Here is a 19,971-nt window from a genome sequence, read left to right on the forward strand (position 1 = left end):
AATGTAGTGATGATCCGATTGATGGAAAAGATGACGGCCCGCACTTATAAGCTGTCCCAAACAGACCCTTAGGGATCTAATGTAGTGATGATCCAATTGATGGAAAAGATGACCTTAGGACAACTGAAGGGATTCAAAAGTTATGAATTTTAGAGGAAACTCTATTGATGAGATAAGTGACAATTAGTATATCATCATTCCAAAACCATTTAGGGACATTAAATTGAAACATAATAGAGCGAACAACATCGAAGAGATGTCGATTTTTCTTTTCGGCCACTCTATTTTGTTGTGGAGTATCCGTACACAAGCTATGATGAGATTGCCCTTGCTTATCAAGAATTCTCCTAAAATAGAGTTAAAAGACATGAACATTATTGGTCTGAAGGACCTGAATTGGAGTTTAAATTGGGTCAAAATAAAAGCACAGAAGTTTGGGAAGGTGACATCAACTCTCGATTTGTTTTTTAGAATATAAACTTACGCCATTCGAGTGTGTTCATCATTCAAGATAAGAAACCACAATTTATCGGTGTAGCTGGAATTGCGAGAGTGACCCAAAGGCCACTGAAAAAGGAGCGGAAGGTAAGTGTGGGGTAGATAATGAACTCGGTGATATTTGGCTAATTGACACGTCTCACAATTGAAAATAGAAAGACTTTTATTAGTAATCATCAACAAATACAAATGTTTTAAGTATTTTAAATTGGATGACCAAAATGATAGTGCAACAACATGATGGGATACTCAATGACTCGAGATAAGCTACAATTATTGAGTGGAGTGTTTTCGTGCTCCTTGCTTTTCACTTAAAATTACTAGCATCTGACTACCCGCTTAGCAATTCCAATTCTCCTCCGCGAATGATGATCCTGAAATACACAAACATCTTGAGTGAATGGAGCAACACAATTAATGTCATCCGTGAAACTTACTATCACATAAAAGTTAATATTTCAACAGTGGAACATGTAACATAGATTTCAGGGTTAGATCGATAGTTAGAACAAACGACCATTTACCAGCAATGGAACTACAAGAGCCATCTGCAATTCTGGCTTATCTTTCTCAGAGCATGGCTCGTGGTACCTGAATCAAATGATTCATGGACTAAAGAAGGTAAAAGATGCGAGTGTCATAGGAATAGTACCTTGACGGACTTGGGAGGTCGATGAACCAATAGAGACCTGATTGGATCCAAGTAGCCTAACCAATTATTCTATTTGACTTTTCAAAGTGTCGGAGGATTCTGGAATGTTTTAGGTTGGAGCCGACTGAACTGTGGTTGGCTCTAATGTCGTAGTGAGACCCGTTGCTGAAGATTTGTGTGTTTGTTTTCCGTGGAACTTCCAACACTTGTTACGAGTGTGGTTGGGTTTATGATAGTAATTACATATACGGTCACCTACCGAGGTGACATGGAAGAGAGTTGAGCAATATTAGAGACCAAAGCGGACGATTCAGTTGAAGAGTGGAAGTGCCGAACATGACATGTCTTCGGCTTTCTTCACGGAAAATCTCGGTGAAAACAACACAAGCGGAAGGCAGAGGAGCCCAACCTAGAATAAGACCTCGAACTTTGTGAAGGTCTTTGTTGAGGCCTGCCAGAAATTGAAACATGTAATCCTTTTATACAATTTTATGGAAAAGAGAAAAGTTAGCCGGAGAGTCCCAAGTGTAGTCGTAATACAAGTCGCATTCCATCCATAGTGCCACCAGATCATTATTATACTGGGTCACAGTCTTTTATCCCTGTTTTGCCTCTCAGATCTTAGAATTCTCATAGAGTTGGCTAGAGCTCCTTACGTTTGAGTAGGTATTACAGACTGGCACTAGCGGAAGGGAGGAACATATATGAACTACTAATTGGTGTTTTCATGTAGTTGATTAGCCATGACATCACTGCGGAGTTCTTCACTTCCCAAGCAACATAAGTCGTGTCAATCTTTGGAGATTCATGGATCATACCTGTGAGGTGATCGAATTTTCTGTGTCCTTTGAAAAACAAAGACACTGCTTGGGACTATTGGAGAAAGTTGCTACCGTTTATTTTATGAGTTGTTATCAAAATGTTTATGTTGGTTTCTGGTCCCCCAGTTTGTAGGGGAACTGAAGTTGGAGTCGATCCTCCGGTGGAATTAAGGGCTCCTTCTGAAATTGGATCAATATTGGAAGAGTCCGCCATGATTCCGATTGAGCCAAAGGAGATGTGGTTAGGATTCCAAGACATTGATTGGTTCCTGCAGTTCACTGACGACGGATAAAGTTGTAGGTAACAACAAGAAAGCTGCCTGAAAAAAAATTCAGGGTAGTTGGAGGAAGGCTGAAGGAAAGCTGTAGGGAGGACTTGCAGGTACAGCTGGCGGGATTTTCCACCATAGGGAAAACCAGCACGATTCTCCATCGCAGGGACAGCCGGTCTTGCTGCAGAGAAAGGAAGCCGCAGGGACAGCCAGAGGGATTCTCCACCACAGGGAAGCCAAGGACCTGCAGGAAGGGAAGCTGTAGGGAAGGTCTGCACTTGCAGGCGGCTGAAGAGGTGGCCGACAGCTAGGAGACCTTGCATGGGAAGGGTGGCAGCTAGGTGACCTTTCAGGGAAGGCCCGAGGCAGCTGCCGGGGAGGCCGACGGCTGCAGAGGTGATTCTGATACCATGTTGAATTTGAGAATAGAGCAGCTTAAAAAAAAATAATAGAAATAGGAAAGGAAATACAAACAGGATAAGGAGAAATAGGAAAAGAATAATGCAGGAATTAATACAAATCCCTGCATTTAAGACAGATCTCTACACAATTCTAATATTAATTTTAGCTAACAATGATTTAGTTCTAGCTTTACAATAATTTTACTTGTGTTTATAGTGAAGTTATGACCTAAGTTTTATATAATGGATAGTTTGAATCTCAAAAGAAAGGTATGATAAAGCTAGCTTATCAGCTGGAGTTGTATTTACATCAAGAAAAGCAATTTTATGTTAATATCTAAAATGAATTGAAATCAATGAGTAAGTTCTTCAGGGAAGTTCCCATTACTCGTTAGAAATGAAAAAAGAAACGTCCTAGTAATTTTTTTGATTAGTGTGCATAGGTTTTTACATTCCTTTTGCCTTATTATTCAGACTCTGCAACTTATGGTGGTCATTTTTTGTTACTTATTCCTTTTATTGAATCCTTAACGAGCTGTATTCACTTGAAAGGTACGCAACCGCACAAGCCTAAAGATCTATCAAAATTTGCCAAGTTTGGAGATACTACATTTTAAAAATATGCAGTTAAAAGGAGACTCTACAGATGTTTACAGAGTCAGTGTTTCTAGTGCTCCCAGTTCTTCCAGTCATGACTCAGGTCAGGATGACAGTGAGGCATATGGGGATGTATACATGTGGGGTCAGGTCATTTGTGACTCTTCCCGAACTAACATTGATAGAAATATCAATTTTTCTATTGTAAGAAAGGATATTTTACTACCCAAGCCGCTGGAGTCAAACATTGTTTTGGACGTTAAGCATGTGGCCTGCGGGGTCAAACATTCTGCTCTTGTTACAAGGCAGGGAGAAGTATTTATGTGGGGTGAAGAATCTGGTGGTCTACTTGGTCATGGTAAAGGAACAGAAGCTATTTATCCTTGTCTTGTTGAATCTTTATCAGCTGTTGATATTGAATTCACTGCTTGTGGTGAATTTCATACTTGTGCTGTTTCTACAAGTGGGGAACTTTATACTTGGGGCGATAGTGCTCATAAAGCAGGATTACTTGGTCATGGTACAAGTATTAACCACTGGTTTCCTAAAAGAATTTCTGGACCCTTGGAAGGGCTCCAAGTTTCTTCTGTCTCATGTGGAACTTGGCACACAGCGTTGATAACTGTGACAGGTCAGTTATTTACATTTGGCGATGGCACTTTTGGTGCTCTGGGCCATGGAGACAGAGAGAGCGTCTTTTATCCAAGGGAAGTGGAGTCTTTGATTGGTTTGAAAACAAGTGCTGTTTCATGTGGGGTTTGGCATACGGCTGCTGTCGTAGAGGTTATTGTAACACAATCTAGTGAATCCTCTGGGAAATTGTTTACGTGGGGTGATGGGGACAAGTATCGCCTTGGGCATGGTGACAAGGAATCACGCTTTAAACCTACCTGTGTGCCATCATTGATTGATTATATTTTTCTCAGGATTGCATGTGGTCATAGCCTTACAGTTGGCTTGACAACTTCCGGCCATGTTTTTACAATGGGTAGCCCTGTTTATGGACAACTTGGCAATCCTCATTCTGATGGAAAACTTCCCTGTTTAGTTCATGATAACCTTGTCAAAGAGTTTGTTAAAGAGGTTGCCTGTGGTTCTTATCATGTTGCCGTTTTGACGTCCCGTAGTGAAGTTTACACATGGGGTAAGGGAGCCAATGGACGGCTGGGCCTTGGTGACCTTGAAGATCGAGCAATGCCTACAATTGTTGATGCGTTGAAGGATAGACAAGTGAAACACATTGCTTGTGGGGCAAATTTCACAGCAGCTGTATGTCAACATAAATCGGTTAGTAGTACCGAGCAATCTCTATGCACAGACTGTAGACAAGCTTTCGGATTCACTCGAAAGAGGCATAACTGTTACAATTGTGGTCTTGTACATTGCCACTCTTGCAGCTCAAGAAAATCTTTGGGAGCTGCATTGGCTCCTAACCCTGGAAAAGCTTACCGTGTTTGTGATTCCTGTTACGTGAAATTGAACAGAGTCACTGAATCTGCTAAATCTAATGACAAAAGAAGTGCTTTACCTCGCTTTTTAGGAGAGAGCAAAAACCGCTCTAACAAAGCTGATTTTAAAAAGTCCAAGGCTGTTTCTCCTAGCAATTTGGATTTACTTGCAAACCAGGATACTAAGGCAGCTAAGCAAAGGAAGAAGACTGATGCATTTTCTTTGATTGGCCCTCTACAACTTACACCACTCTCGCAACTCACAGATTCTGCTTACTCTTTTTGGTTTGATACGCAATTAGAAAATTCTAGATTAACTTGCTTGTCAGAAGTTCAATCCATAAATCATTCACATGCTGTTTCTCCATTTTCTCAAAATCATAGCCCTCCATACTTTGCTACACCCATTCCTTCTACATCTAGTCATTTATTCTCTGAAAGTATTGCTGTTAGCCTGAAGAAAACAAATGAACTTCTAAACCAAGAAGTTCAGAAGATGCGAGGCCAGGTAAGATTATTGAAAATTTCATTTATGCATTACTCCTATATGAAATATTATGAAATGCTGTGATGAAAATTTAGGTTGATAACTTAAGACGTCGCTGTGAAATTCAAGAATATGAGTTACAGAAGTCGGCATCTGAAGTTCAAGAAGCCAGGGCACTTGCTGCAGAGGAATTAGCAAAGTCTAGAGCTGCAAAAGATGTCATCAAATCACTTACTCAACAGGTAATATTTCAATTCCCCTTCCCTATGCGCTTAAATTTTCCCTATTTATAATATCAACTCCTAACTATCTCTATTTACATTAATTCTACCTAAATCTCAAAGAGGACATCAAAACCCTGATTTTTTGCTTCCTGTAAATTTTCAATGATTTGGTTGTAGCACACATATATGAGTTTAGTTGTTCATTTTAAAAACATTGGTGGTTTTGTAAATAAGAAAACAAAACTTTGGCGGTATGTATATAAATCTTCCTAAAATCCTCTGACATGATTAATTCTGATTGTTTGATAGATTTATGACTTCTGTTATGTTAGTTGCTAGGAGAATTGCTATCATGATAGAGTTGGTGTCACGGAAATTTATCCTTCATGTTTGTGATCAATTAGCACTTGTCTAATAATTTGAATATGATATGAGTTCTTGTAAGTCTATATGTGATATTCACACTGTATTTTAGAGTTTTTCTGATCTCAAGTTACTTTAAGTCTGTCATCTTAGAAATTTTCAATGATATTGTGGTAACTTATAAGTTATTGTATATTGAAATGATAATTAATAGAAACGAAATGTGATATTAGTGGATAAAATTTAAAATATAAGATTGTTAAGGTGAGTATGTTAGTGACTGGATGATTTTTATTATAAATTAATAGTGAGTTAATTCTTATGATCCTAATGGAGTTGAAGATAGTTTGAAAAGCATTTAGTTGAAGAGATGATGACCCTAATGATAAGATGATGGAATTTGAGAGGAGAATTGTTAAGATTTCAAGATAAGTTATTAAGAGGCAAATAGATTTAATTTGCTTGAAGTTTTTGTATGTTGAAATGATAATTAATAGAAACGAGATGTGATATTAGTGGATAAAACTTAAAATATAAGATTGTTAAGGTGAGTATGTTAGTGACCGGACGATTTGTATTATAAATTAATAGTGAGTTAATTCTTATGACCCTAATGGAGTTGAAGATAGTTTGAAAAGAATTTAGTTGAAGAGATGATGACCCTAATGATAAGATGATGGAATTTGAGAGGAGAATTGTTAATATTTCAAGATGAGTTATTAAGAGGTAAATAGATTTAATTTGCTTGACCAAAATTATGATAAGATGGCTTGGTCTATTAAGAAGATTATCATAAAAATTTAGGAGAGTCCAGAAGCAAATTGTACATTAGTAAGGATATGTAATGATGGAGGAAGGACAAATGGTTATTAATGAAACGAAATGTGCTTTCCAAGGGAAACAAAATTTAAATACTATTTTTTCTTGCAGTAGTTTATGGAAGGTAGATGTCTTGGAAAGACTGTAATAAGGCCACAACAAACTTAATTAGGTTCCTAACACTGACTACATGGTGCAACCCGATTGGTCCACTTGTGTAGCATTGAACACTTGGTATGATAATTTAGAAAAATCGTTGTTAAATGTTTGTCAAGATAAGGGTTGACAGTTGACTCATGATATCTAATCCCGATATTTTTTATATGTAAAGATTTATGAAGTTGACACTACTTGGAAATTTTAATCCCCAACAATGGCGTCAAAAATTTGATCCCAAACTTGATCCCAAGCAAAGTAAGATTTCAATTATATTTTTAAATAGTAGATTTTCTTCACAAGTATATATATAGTTATCAAGTAATATAGGGTTTTTTTATTAAATATAGGACTTTTTTAGTAATATAGGACTTTTTTATTAAGCCCCGAATATTGATCCAACGGAGATCGAGGTTAATCACGGCGGCTTTCAAGAGAAGTTTTAGTCTAAAATAACACGCTTTAGCTTGGAAGGTCGATAACACGCCCTAGCTTGGAAGGTCGATAAAGGTTTGGTTTTGATTATATCATATAATTATCACTACAATACTATTTCTACTCCTAAACATAAATACTTAATGAAAATCAGAAAGTGGAGTTTAATATATTAAAAGTAGTCTTCCTCATGCAATGAAATTAGTAACATGCGTAAAAGTAAAACAAGTAGTGAGAGAGATTGTGACAAATAGGAGCAAATATATTCTTTACCCTCGGTCAAGTGATATAAAGAACATTGGCTAATTCATAGTTTAAGAATCCTAAAGATTGGTTAGGCAAGAGAGATACTAGCTCTCACTCTAGAGTCCCCCGTTCTTTCACCTTAAGGCTGACATCTAGTATTAAGACCTAAAACTATGAACCAAATTGAGGGCTTCAGCCTGTCACTCTAAAGTCCTCTAATTCTATACCCATCAAAAATTATTTCTCTATTTATTGACACTCAACTATATAAGTCCTCTAATTCTACACCCATCAAAAATTATTTCTCTATTTATTGGCACTCAACTATATGACTATGACTACATTCTCATCCATACAATTTCATGTGATTCTACCATAATTAATTGCGACAACACTATCACGGATCTTACATGTTCTCACAACAGATTTTAACATGCAAGTTGATCGAGTTTAAATGTAAATGAAGAATAAAGTAAAATCATCACAATACATTCTCACTCTACTCAATTTTATATCCTAAACATGCATACTAATTCATTATTAGAGGGAAGAGTAAAGAAAACTATTCACTACACATGGAGAAACAACAAAAACTTTTTATTGAACAAGACTTTGAAACCATAAAAACAAAGTACTAGATTCAAATAAAATATAATGAAAATACTTATCTTTGATGGAAATCAAACTCTCATTATATAGCAAAAACAATCTCCTTACAATTCTCTTCAAGAACAAAGTGAAAGAAAAGAAGAATTCTCTCACTCTCTCTCTTTCTTTCTCACCTTATCGCCCCACTCGGGGCTCTCGCTCAAGCCTTCTTCTTCTCCAAGCCTTCTTCTCCTCTTCCAATTAGTTCAAGAGTCATTTTAAAAACTTTTTCAAGTCTTATTTATAATTTTTCAAGAGTTGCTTAAGTGTCTCTTCAAAAGTCTTCAAAAACCTCCTTTTAACCGCCCCGAATCATTCTTTAAAGTCTCTTTTATCATTTCCAACGAATTTTTATCATTTCCAACGAATTCCCCAAGAGACACACAAAACACCACTTCAAAAATCGTCCAATTTCGATGTATATTCTAGAGGATATGTTGAAAACTATTTTTGGCACTTAAGCATCGATTTTGGCGCCCTCCTCTCTGTCTGGTGGCGCCAAAGCGCCATGTTTGGGCGCTTAAGCGCCGAGCGCAGGCACTTATGTGCCCGATTTCGATCCCCATGGCTCCGGTGTGCCCCGGTTCGACCCTGTTTGCTCCGTTTTTGTCCATTTTTGTTTCTTTTGCTCCAATCACTCCAAATTCTTCAATTTAATGTAACTAGAATAAAAAACACAAGAAAACACTCCTTTAAGGTGCAATATCATTATAAAATATAACATAAAAAATAATACATTTTTAGACACATTAAAATCCCCCGAACTTAAATCTTAAACATTATTTGTTCTCAAGCAATACTACATTTTTAAAATAATTTATGTATATTAGAGTTAATGGGTCATTCTTTAGAATTGCTAAAATTTTGTTCTAAAAATATAATAGTTCAAATAAGAAAAACTTCTAGTGAATCAGACTAGCCCAGGATCTAAAATATTTATCATTAAACTTCGGAATTTGTTTTCCTATCTAATTCAGAAATATATATAGATTTTTCAGACTTCGAATGCTATGAACTTTACTTTCTAGACTTAAGAACTCTCTTAAAAATAATTTTTACTAATATAAATATAAAAAGCATGCTTAGAATTGCTCTAAGTTCTTTACTCTAGAAAGACTCAAGTGAAACTAATTTTTAATTAGGACTTCTCCTCAAGCTTCTCCTCACATTTTTTTTGCCTTTTATTTTTTCTTTTCAAAATTTTTTTGATCCATCTTTTCTTTTTTTGTTATTTTCCTTCTTTTTTAATATGAGGACTACTATATATGTAGAAGTCCTTAATAATTTTGAATTCTACTATCATCCTCTAAAGTTAAAACTTATTACTTTCCTACACTTGAAAAGATGTATTTTGTTTAAATCTTTCTAAAAGAGCCTTAAATGTTTGAAAATAAAAATTCTAAGAATCTTTAATTTTTCAAAAATACAATTCTTCTTACTAAAGATAGTTATTCATTTTCCCAAATTCTCCACTAAAGATCCTTAACTATAGGTTCACCATTTTCACTAAAAATATCAACTCAGTTATCCTACTCCATTTCTATGCTTAAAATTCTAACATCCTTAAGGTGACTCCACATAACAATAATCATTAGAAATAAAATACAAATTTATTTGTAGTACTTTTGAAAACAAGTATGGTTTAAATTTGAAACATTTTTCTTCTCCCTCCAAACTTAAGCTCAAATATGTGTAACAATGAAGTAAAAAATATGCGGCAAGGAAATATCACTTTTACAATTTACTACACATCCTACAAAAATATCAAAAAATAACGCGTGGTAGAATATTGCAATAGAAAGTAAATCTAGCCTAAACATCCTTGACATAACACTGTAAAGGAATTTTAAATAGTAGATCAAGTACAAGCTGAAGATTAAACATGAACACATTTTAAACTTTATAAAGGAATTATTGGATGCTAACAAGTTTAAAATATTGAGATAAGTTTTGTCATCTCCATGACTCATTCAACTTGACTCACAAACATAGACACACAATTCCAATACATAGACTCACAGATTCATAAACAAACAACAACTAAGGTTAATTCAATCTCCATTCTACTCACATTTCTTCTCGTTACTTTCAATTTCTAACGGAAGAAAATACACTAATAACGTGGGTGTATTATAGAACTTTATATGGTTATCACCCATGGACTAAAATTTCCTCATGTGTTGACAATTTCAGGATTACTCTAAGTCAAAGGTATACACAATCTGGTAAATAAAAATAGTGCAATTCATCCAAATGTTGTTCACTAAGTAAGTTCATGACCTTACTCAGTAAAGATAAAGTTAGATAAAGGAAATAATACAATTGACATGGAGTGATCTAATTCCAAACTCTACATGCTTCAAGTTAATGCTCAACTCCTGTTGCGAACTAAGTCGTAACAGACTTGTCAACCTGCTACTACTTGAAATCATATACAAATCTAGTCATGACGAAGGAATTACCTCATAACATTAATCCAATCCACTCTTACACATCAAACATGGAACAAAATCCAATATCTCACTATTATCCAATCTAACATAACAACAATCACACTAAATAGATAACAAAGATAACCATGGGTTGTCTCCCATGAAGCGTTTGGTCTAACATCGACGACCCGATATATCCAATGTTTATTCTGGTTGCCCCAGCATCTGAATCTCATTCATTTTGTCTGTATACCACATAATATGTTATTCAATGATTTTGAATAACTCTTTTTTAGGAGATTTTTTATTGATTTTATCATTCAGTTCAGGTTCTTCTTGTGATTGAGTTAAATCTGAATAAGATATAAAGATTGGTGGTGTAGATGAATTCCCTAAATAGTTAGGCTTTAAAATTGTATAGAGTATATTCATTTTAAGTTCATGAGATTTTTTAACAGATGAAATTAAAAGTTTAGTATTTTCGGTAACGTCCACCATTTCGCACTTCTCCTGAACATACATACAATCTTCTTTAAACAACGTTTTCAACTCATTATGAAAGCCCATTTCGATCTCATCTGTTAACTTATTCTCAAAATTTTCTTGGAAATGGTCTTTAATTAGATAATCAGTTTCATCTATCCAAAAACAATCATCATTTTTTCTCTCAACTGGATATTTCATAGTCTTTAACACATCAAAAGTGACTTTCTAACCATTAATATTCATAGTCAACTCTCATTTTTGCTCATCTAACATAGTTTGTCCAGTAACAAGAAAATGTCTCCCTAAAATAATTAGATTTTCTTTATCTTCCTCCATATCTAATATAATAAAGTTCATAGGAAAGATAAATTTATCCACTTTAACAAGTACTTCTTCCATAACTCCTTTTGGATAAATGATAGATTGATCAGCTCACTGAAGGGTTACAGTAATAGGAGAAATATCGGCTAAACCTAACCTTCTAAATTTAGATAGAGACATTACATTAATGTTCGCTCCTAAATCACATAAAGCTTTTCCACATAATTTTTCTCCAATTGCACAAGGAATTGTTAAGCTACAAGGGTCTTTAAGCATCTGAATCTTTAAGTATCTGAAGAAGCTTTTTCTGAAGTATAGCGCCGCACTCCTCACTTAGTGCAACTATGTCGTAATCCCCAAATTTCATTTTCTTGGTTAATATCTCCTTCATAAACTTTGCATAATTTGATATATGTTCCAAAGTTTCAGCGAAATGAATATTTATCGTTAACTTGTTAAGTGCTTCCATGAATTTTGAAAATTATTTATCTAACTCATGTTATCTAAGTCTTTGAGAAAATGAAGGTGGTAGACTTTCTAAATTGATTTTAGTTTGAGATATTAATTTTTTCAGATCCGTAGAAATATGTTCTTCAGGTCTTTTAGTTTCTTTTGTTTCTCTCACAACTTCTTTCTCTTTTATAACTACATCTTCCATCTCTCTTCCACTTCTTAATTGGACAGATTCTACTTGTTTATTATCGTTCTCTTTAGGGTTGATATCATTGTTACTAGGAAGTGTTCCTTGGGGTCTATTGCTAAGTAAATTAACAATTTGTCTCAGTTGATTCTCTATGTTTCTAATCGCAACATTTTGATCTTACAATTGGTTTCTCATTTGCAATATCACTTCTTCTATAGACATCTTTTGATCCTCAAATTGTTGATCATTATTATAGTCCCGATGATATGAAGGTCTATAGTTTGTTTTCCCCTGATTAGTTATTCCAACTTCCATTAGAATTTGCATGATTATTTTCCCATTGTTGGTTTTCACCATCAATAGTATGATGCCAATTAAAATTATGATGGTTCTTCCAATCTGGGTTATAAAAGTTAGAATACGGGTTGTTTATGACATTTAAAGTCTCATATGATAAGTTAGAATCATTCATATGCCCTAATAAGTTTTCCTCACTGGAGTAAATTGAGGCCAGTTCATTCCAAATTGATCCAACTTTCTTGATATTGCAGCAACCTGAGATGCAAGAATTGCAATTGCATCTATATCAAGAACACTGGTTACCTTTTTAGGATTTACCCTTGTAGAGGGTCATTGAAATTCATTTTTAGTCATTTTTTCAATTAATGCATAAGCTTCTTCAAATGATTTTGGCATTAATGATCCACCGTGACAGCGTCAATTTTAGACCTAAAGGATCCTCATAACCCATTGTAAAAAGTTTGAATGATTAACCAATCGGGCAGAGCATGGTGTGGAAACATTATTAGAAGTTCTTTGAATCTTTCCCAAGCTTCGTATATTGATTCTCCTTTATACTGAAAAAATAAGATAATATCGTTTCTATGTTTAGTAGTCCTTGAAGGTGGAAAATACTTAGCTAAGAATTTCTAAGTTAATTCCTCGCATTTTTAATAGAGTCAGGTGCTAATAAGCATAACCATATTTTAGTCTTATCATAACCATATTTTAGTTCTCTTAGTGAGAAAGGAAAAAGTCTTAGTCTAACAGCATCGTCTGATATGTCGTTATAACAAAATGTAGCACAAAATTCTAGAAAACTGGATAAGTGTAAATAAGGATCCTCTGAATAAGTTCCCCCAAACTGGTTGTTCTGCACCAGTTGGATAATCGCTAGATTTAGTTCAAACGAGTCAGCTTCTACGACAGGGGTTTGTATACTTGAGTGAATTTCATTTTTCTTAGGATTTACATAATCCCTCAATAATTTATGATGATTTTTTAAATTATTATTTTGAATGTTTACCATTTCCATTTCTAATTTTTCAAATCCTTTCTGTTTTTAGATTTTTTTTTCTTTTTTTCTAACTCAGAATCATAAGGTTTCAGTCTTACAAGTCATTTATTTCGCATATACAACACAACAAACAATATATTAACAATTAAACAAAAAAACAAAAAATATATTCAACGCAACAAAATATTTTCACGAATATCTTGTTTTTGACACAATTTTTTCACAACACTTTTTCATTAAAAAAATATTTTTCACACAAAAATAGTTGTTACGACACTACAATTTTCTAAGTCTAAGTCTAATTACTTCAACTAAATTCTCCTAGAAGTCATGATCAACCGTTGTGATCCCCGGCAACGGCGCCAAAAATTTGATTAAAATATTTTTTTATATATAAGGATTTATGAAGTTGACACTACTTGAAGATTTTAATCCCCTATAATGGCGTGAAAAACTTGATCCAAAACTTGATTCAAAGCAAAGTAAGATTTCAATTATATTTTTAAATAGTAGAGATTCTACACAAGTATATATATAGTTATCAAGTAATATAGGGTTTTTTTATTAAGCCCCGAATTTCGATCCCACGGAGATCGAGGATAATCACGGCGGCTTTCAAGAGAAGTTCTTGTCTAAAATAACACGCCCTAGCTTGGAAGGTCGATAAAGGATTGGTTTTTATTATATCCTGTAATTATCACTACAATACTACTTCTACTCCTAAACTAAAATACTTAATGAAAATCAAAAAGTGGGGTTTAATATATTAAAAGTACTCTTCCTCATGCAATGAAATTAGTGACATGTGTAAAAATAAAACAAATAGTGAGAGAGATTATGACAAATAAGAGCAAATGTATTCTTTATCCTCGGTCAAGTGATATAAAGAACATTGGTTAATTCATAGTTTAGGAATCCTAAATATTGTTAAACAGGAGAGATACTAGCTCTTACTCTAGGGTCCCCTCGTCCCCTCACCTGAAGGCTAACATCTAGTATTAAGACCTAAAACTAAGAACCAAATTGGGGACTTTAGCTTGTCACTCTAAAGTCCTCTAATTTTACACCCATCAAAAATTATTTCTCTATTTATATAGTATTAAGACCTAAAACTAAGTACTCTTATTGTTGTCTAAAAAGTGCATCAATGTTGAGGAATTCACAAAGGGGGTATGAGGTCTTTTCATCACAAAGATCATTGTGATAAAAAAGCAAGAATGACAAACAACATTCTTGTGGTAAACCAAATGAAGGCTTTGTTAGACTAATGCTCAATAAGGACGACCCCTTCATTCACAAGAAAGTAGTTATACTAGGAGCATACCAACTATGAAACAAGTGGAGTAGACTATCTTGAACACCCAATTGAAAATAAGTTTAAGTGCTGCCATTTGTAAAGTAAGTGGTTCAATAGCTCATTTAATTCCTTCGTTCAGCCTCCAGGCTTATGTTAAGCATGCTTTGTAGGTGTTGCATTCCTGTTCTTGGACACTCCCCACACTCGCATTGTTTGGCCTGCATGCGATGTTCGCATGTGCTTCATTCCACTACACTTGGCATTTTGTTGTCTTTTACTTATGGGATGCCCTTGCTCTGGCTCTGCTTCCAATGTTGCACCTCTACTATGGGCTTTTGAGTGTCATTGCCTATGTTTTGTTTGGCTATGTTGCCATTGTTATTTCAGTTTAGCTCGACTTTTTTCAAAGCTCTCTCTCTCTCTCTCTCTCTCTCTCGACAATGTGCCACCTCACTCCTGGTCCTTTGGATCTTTCCTCAACATCCACTCCATCGTCCTTTGGATCTTTCCTCAACATGTCGCCATCTGCTCCTCAAGTATTACCACATTGCCATACTCCTATGGTTTATCCCATTCTTTGATCTCCACCTCGCACTAGGATCATTCATGCCATGTGCCTCCACAATCTTTTCTCAATGTTATTGGCTGGATGAGTTTTCAAGTCTTTTGCTTGACCTCACCGATTTTCTTGCACATTTTCTGTATGGGCATGCAGCAATTCATCACAATGGCAATGGCCTATAACTACTTATCACTTGTCATCCCCTCTTCATGATAAAATTAGCTCTCTTATTGTTAGCCGAGGAAATCTTTCAGTTGATTTCATCTTCTTTACCTTTTTAGGAGGTTTTTTTGAGACCATCCTGACATGGAGGCTGTTCATGGATTCATGGCCAAGAGAGGAAGAAACCAGAGCTTTTGGATAAAAAGTTTCAAATTCTATGTGCTAAGAGAGGAAGAAAAAACTAGAAAATATACCAAACCTCTCGAAGATGATTTTCATGAGGACCGTTGGGGCTCTTCTCATCTGGTGTTAGTTCATTTGGCACTTGTTTGCTTTATCGATGTATTTCATCTTATTTTTTGTTTTTTATTTCATTCAGCAATGCTTTTTGCATTTGGTTCATTTTGTATTCTTTTTATTGACTGATAATGATACTTATTTTTGCTTAAAAATAAAAGAAAATATCTATTTTTATATCCTTATCAAAATATAAAAAAACATGTAATTTTCATGTAGGGCCACTATTCATAGATTGCTTCTAGCAACTCAAGCAAATTGCATAGCTTTTCCGATCCTAAGAAAGATGAGTCTTGAGAGAGATGAAACTATATGCATGACTTGTTCCTTTATTGTTCCACAATGAAAGGTAACAATTAATGAACTCCTCTTAAGTTATATGTCTAAATTGTATCAGAATGTTGAGGTAATGATTTGAATCATTTGTGTACATGTCTAATGAGAATTATTGATTTTCCGGTGCAAATACATGCCATGGAGGGAGAGGGTGGGTTGAATTTGATGAGCAACAAAACCCTTTGAATTACTTTTGAAATTCACCAAGAAAGCACTAATCGGACCTAATAAATGTTTTGCTTAACACATTATGTAGAAGCTTTAATATGACAAACATCTGATGAAACAAGAAACGATCATTTGAGTGTGCAACAGGGCATTTGGATTTCTTTTGAAGTTCACCAATGCAAATCTCTTCGAAGGAATCACCAATGCAACCCAATAAATAATATACTAAATGTTGTGACAAATTATGCAAACGACAAATAATATTATGGTGTAGTTTCAATGGTGTGCTATTTGATCAAGTAACCATTAGTTTCAATGCTGATATTTTATCAGTATGCTATTTTAATTAATCCACTACAATCAGAATTGCAGGGGAAAACTTAAATCGAAACTCCCAAATAAATATATGTTATGAGTGGCATTAAGGCTCTTTTAGAAAGTGATCCACAATTGTAGCAATTTAACATATTTGACTTCAACTTTGTCTAAATTCTATTATGAAATTCACCACAATTGCACAAGTCAAAATAGTTAAATCCGAGCAATGGTGATCACAAATGAATACTGCTCAGATTGAGTGTATTTAAACTACAATGCTCAATGTTAAGATGTTAACAATTTTTGCAATGTTAAGATGATTGTTGCAATGTATTGAACTCTTTATCAATCTTCTATTAGAGCTTTCCCTTATTTATATACGATTGTCATATAGCTCAAGGATATGACAGAGAGGCTGCCTCAGGGCGCCCATGAGGCAAGTGGTGACGACCAGAATGGCGTTCACCCCGTTGATTTAGCTGGAGTGCAGAAGTTGTTGAATGATACAAATGTGTCACAAATTCATTCCGCTCCAATTCAGCCTGGCTTTACAAAAGTAGTTTCAGGGCAGAATTCTATGTTGAATGGTATAATTGAAGCTCCTGGAATGAACAAAGATGGTCGAAGTCCAACGGCTGCTGGCTTGAACATGAATTCCAAACATATTAGAAATGGCGAAGCATGCTTATCTAATTTTAGACCTGGTTACATGGATGGCAAAGATACTAGGCCTTTTCAAAACGTGGAGAATGGTTCAAAACACAGAAGTTCTACTTTTACAGATAAGCAAGTTGAGGCAGAATGGAGCGACCAATATGAACCTGGTGTGCATTTAACTCTGATAGCCCTCAGGGATGGTTCTAGAGAGCTGAAACGGGTTCGCTTCAGGTAATTGATAAAGCAGAAACAGGTTCTTCTATTCTTGAACGCCTAGATACTCTCTATATTGAGTTATGTATGTGAAAATAATCTCTAACATTGAAATACTTGCAGCCGCAGTAGATTTGGGGAGCAGCAAGCTGAAACATGGTGGTCGGAGCACCGGCATAAGGTCTATGAGAAGTACAATATCCGAGTTTTGGAAAGGTCTTCATTGGCACTCTCCCCACAATCTGCTGGGTAATTTAGTGGGAAAAAAGGCAAAATTAGATTGTGGAATTCAGTGGCAACAAATTTTGAGAGAAATAGAGAGGTTGCAGGTATCATCAACATCCTTAGCCTTTTGGGTATGAATTGAGGCTGGAATTTTGTTGGGGATCAGCTTCTGCTACTTCATTTTAACAATGGAGATGGATACTGCTCTATAAGTTGTCCAACAATGCAATATATGAGGCCTTTTTTATGCTTTTCATTTATTAAGTATTTTATTCTTTCCATGCCCATTGAAATGTATATAAAATCAAAAAAATCTCTGGGGTAAAGCTAAATCATTTTTAAACTTGTACAACGTTCTATATTGATAAAGGCTCATTTTTTTTGCTTGAATATTTTAGGAATCACGATTCATTATGATTGACAAGTTATTGAAGGGATTTATTGGCGGATTTTATAAAGCTTAAAGTAGAAATTAATATTTCTGTCATGCAACTACATGATTAATTACAAATTGCATCATAATCGAAAATTCGTGTGTGTCATTTTTTATACAATAAGCCTAAGTCTTCAAAGGTCTACATGCAACTACATGATTAATTACAAATTGCATCATAATTGAAAATTCGTTCCCTGAAAACATTGGGCGTTTATCTTGTTCTTGGCAGCACTTGGGCGTCCATATCATGTTGATTTTCCTTGTGGTTTTTCTAATTTTGTCCGTCACAAGACTTACACCAACCGTCGACGTTTAATATGACCAAACCATCTAAGATGGGTTTCATTCTCATTTGAGCAACACTTGACTTATTATTATGCTTCTTTTTTAAATAATATTTCAGTAATGTTAAGACTTTTTTATTGATCCATATTTGCAAGTTACTCTTAAAAAATTAATGTTACATTTAATTGACATTTTGTAAATTCTTTTAATTTGATTAGTCTATTGAGAAAAATAAAATTAGCATATGCTTTCATAGAGGATCAAATTTTAATTTTGATTTTTATTGTAGACCGATTGTGAAATTTTGGTTTTGGTAGTTACAATGTTTCAAGGCCAAGTTTTGTTTTAGGTTTATCTAGTTTTTCTTATAAGATATATTAGAATAATAAATCAAATTGATCATTTAATGCTCTTTTTTACGACAAGCATGTAGGTTGAACATCTAAAAGATAAATTTCCAGGCAGTTCTTTTACTAATTTAAGAATTCTTTTAAACTTTTGTTTAAAATTTTGTGAATCCCAGATGAAAATTATTAGTATAATATTCATAACAATGAAGAAGTGAGTTTATAGGCATTTTTATTAAACTTCTTCTTTCATATATGCAAATTTTATGCACATAAATTAGTAAACTATGGCATGCAAAAGGAGCAATTTATTATTTGTGAAATACTTGAAAAGGGAAAAACTATCAGATCTGACCCAGTTAGAGTAAATCTAATTTTTAGATTGAAATTTATAATGTTACACCCTTCCCTACCATCAAAAAGAGGGATTACAATGCTTATATGATATAGGTAGTGGGAGTGGGGATGTAACACCAAATTTTTTTCGAAGCAGGTGAAAATTTTGGCAATTATAAAGCATAGCCCAATTTTTGCACTTTTAGATTGTTTATACTAGGCAACGAGCTAAAAATAAGATCGAAAAAACTTATTGCAGGACCGCTTCATCAATTCAATTGAAATAATCGTGCTAAATTAACAATGATACATTTCTTTAGTATTTGATATGTTTTTTTTTTTATGTGTGAATGCATTTAAAATTTTTGCATATTGAAGGATGCGTGCATTTAATTATGTTAACAATAGTTGGAATGAATTATGACTATTATTAAGATTTTTTATGATATTGATGTGAAGAGCATATTATGAAAAATTTGCTTGCAGGTATTTTTATCATGTTAATTACACATGATTATCATTTTTTATTAAAAGAATTATGACTACATGAATGCCACAAGTGTTGTGATATGTAGGCTATTACATGAATGCTTGTAAGTATAAAAGGTAAGGAACAATGAGTTTCACCACTTCTTCTATTCTGACGTTGACAATACGATGAAAACCATTAATTTTTGGTGGGAATGGAAAACAGGGAACTGTTGGTACAAAGGGGATATTGATAATCACTATGTTTGGAGTGGGTTAACTTTTATCAATGGTTATTGTAGCCTTGGGGCTGGGTGACGACCCAGTGAGAATACTTGAGGCCAGTATAATTACAAGTCACATTTCTATGATAAGAGATATGACTCATATAAACATGTTTATGATTACATATAAATGAATAATTTTTTGTTTTATATAGTTGTCATGATTCCAGAAATTACATGCATTTTCTTTTACTTGTTTTATCGATTATAATATGTTGTAACATATGTTATGGATATGTAGATAAGCCATATATGATCATATACATTATTTCATTTTCATCTATAAAATTCTTTATTTATATTTATGTATGTATGTATGTATATAAATATATAT

The 19,971-nt window shown here is 34.2% G+C and overlaps 1 protein-coding gene across 2 annotated transcripts in view; it reads left to right on the top strand.

The window, feature by feature from the left end:
- LOC110031136 overlaps positions 1-17,797 on the top strand; it is a 30,090-nt gene extending 12,293 nt beyond the window's left edge. For both annotated transcript variants that reach the window (XM_020734200.1, XM_020734201.1), the window contains exons 2-5: positions 3,197-5,197; positions 5,272-5,418; positions 16,781-17,274; positions 17,380-17,797. In XM_020734200.1, the coding sequence (XP_020589859.1) occupies positions 3,197-5,197; positions 5,272-5,418; positions 16,781-17,274; positions 17,380-17,509 (2,772 nt within the window). In that variant the 3' untranslated portion in view covers positions 17,510-17,797. The remainder of the gene's footprint in view (positions 1-3,196; positions 5,198-5,271; positions 5,419-16,780; positions 17,275-17,379) is intronic.
- Positions 17,798-19,971: the final 2,174 nt, after the last annotated feature.

The sequence above is a fragment of the Phalaenopsis equestris genome, unplaced genomic scaffold (assembly GCF_001263595.1).
Source record: "Phalaenopsis equestris unplaced genomic scaffold, ASM126359v1 Scaffold000774, whole genome shotgun sequence".
NCBI lineage: Eukaryota > Viridiplantae > Streptophyta > Magnoliopsida > Asparagales > Orchidaceae > Phalaenopsis > Phalaenopsis equestris.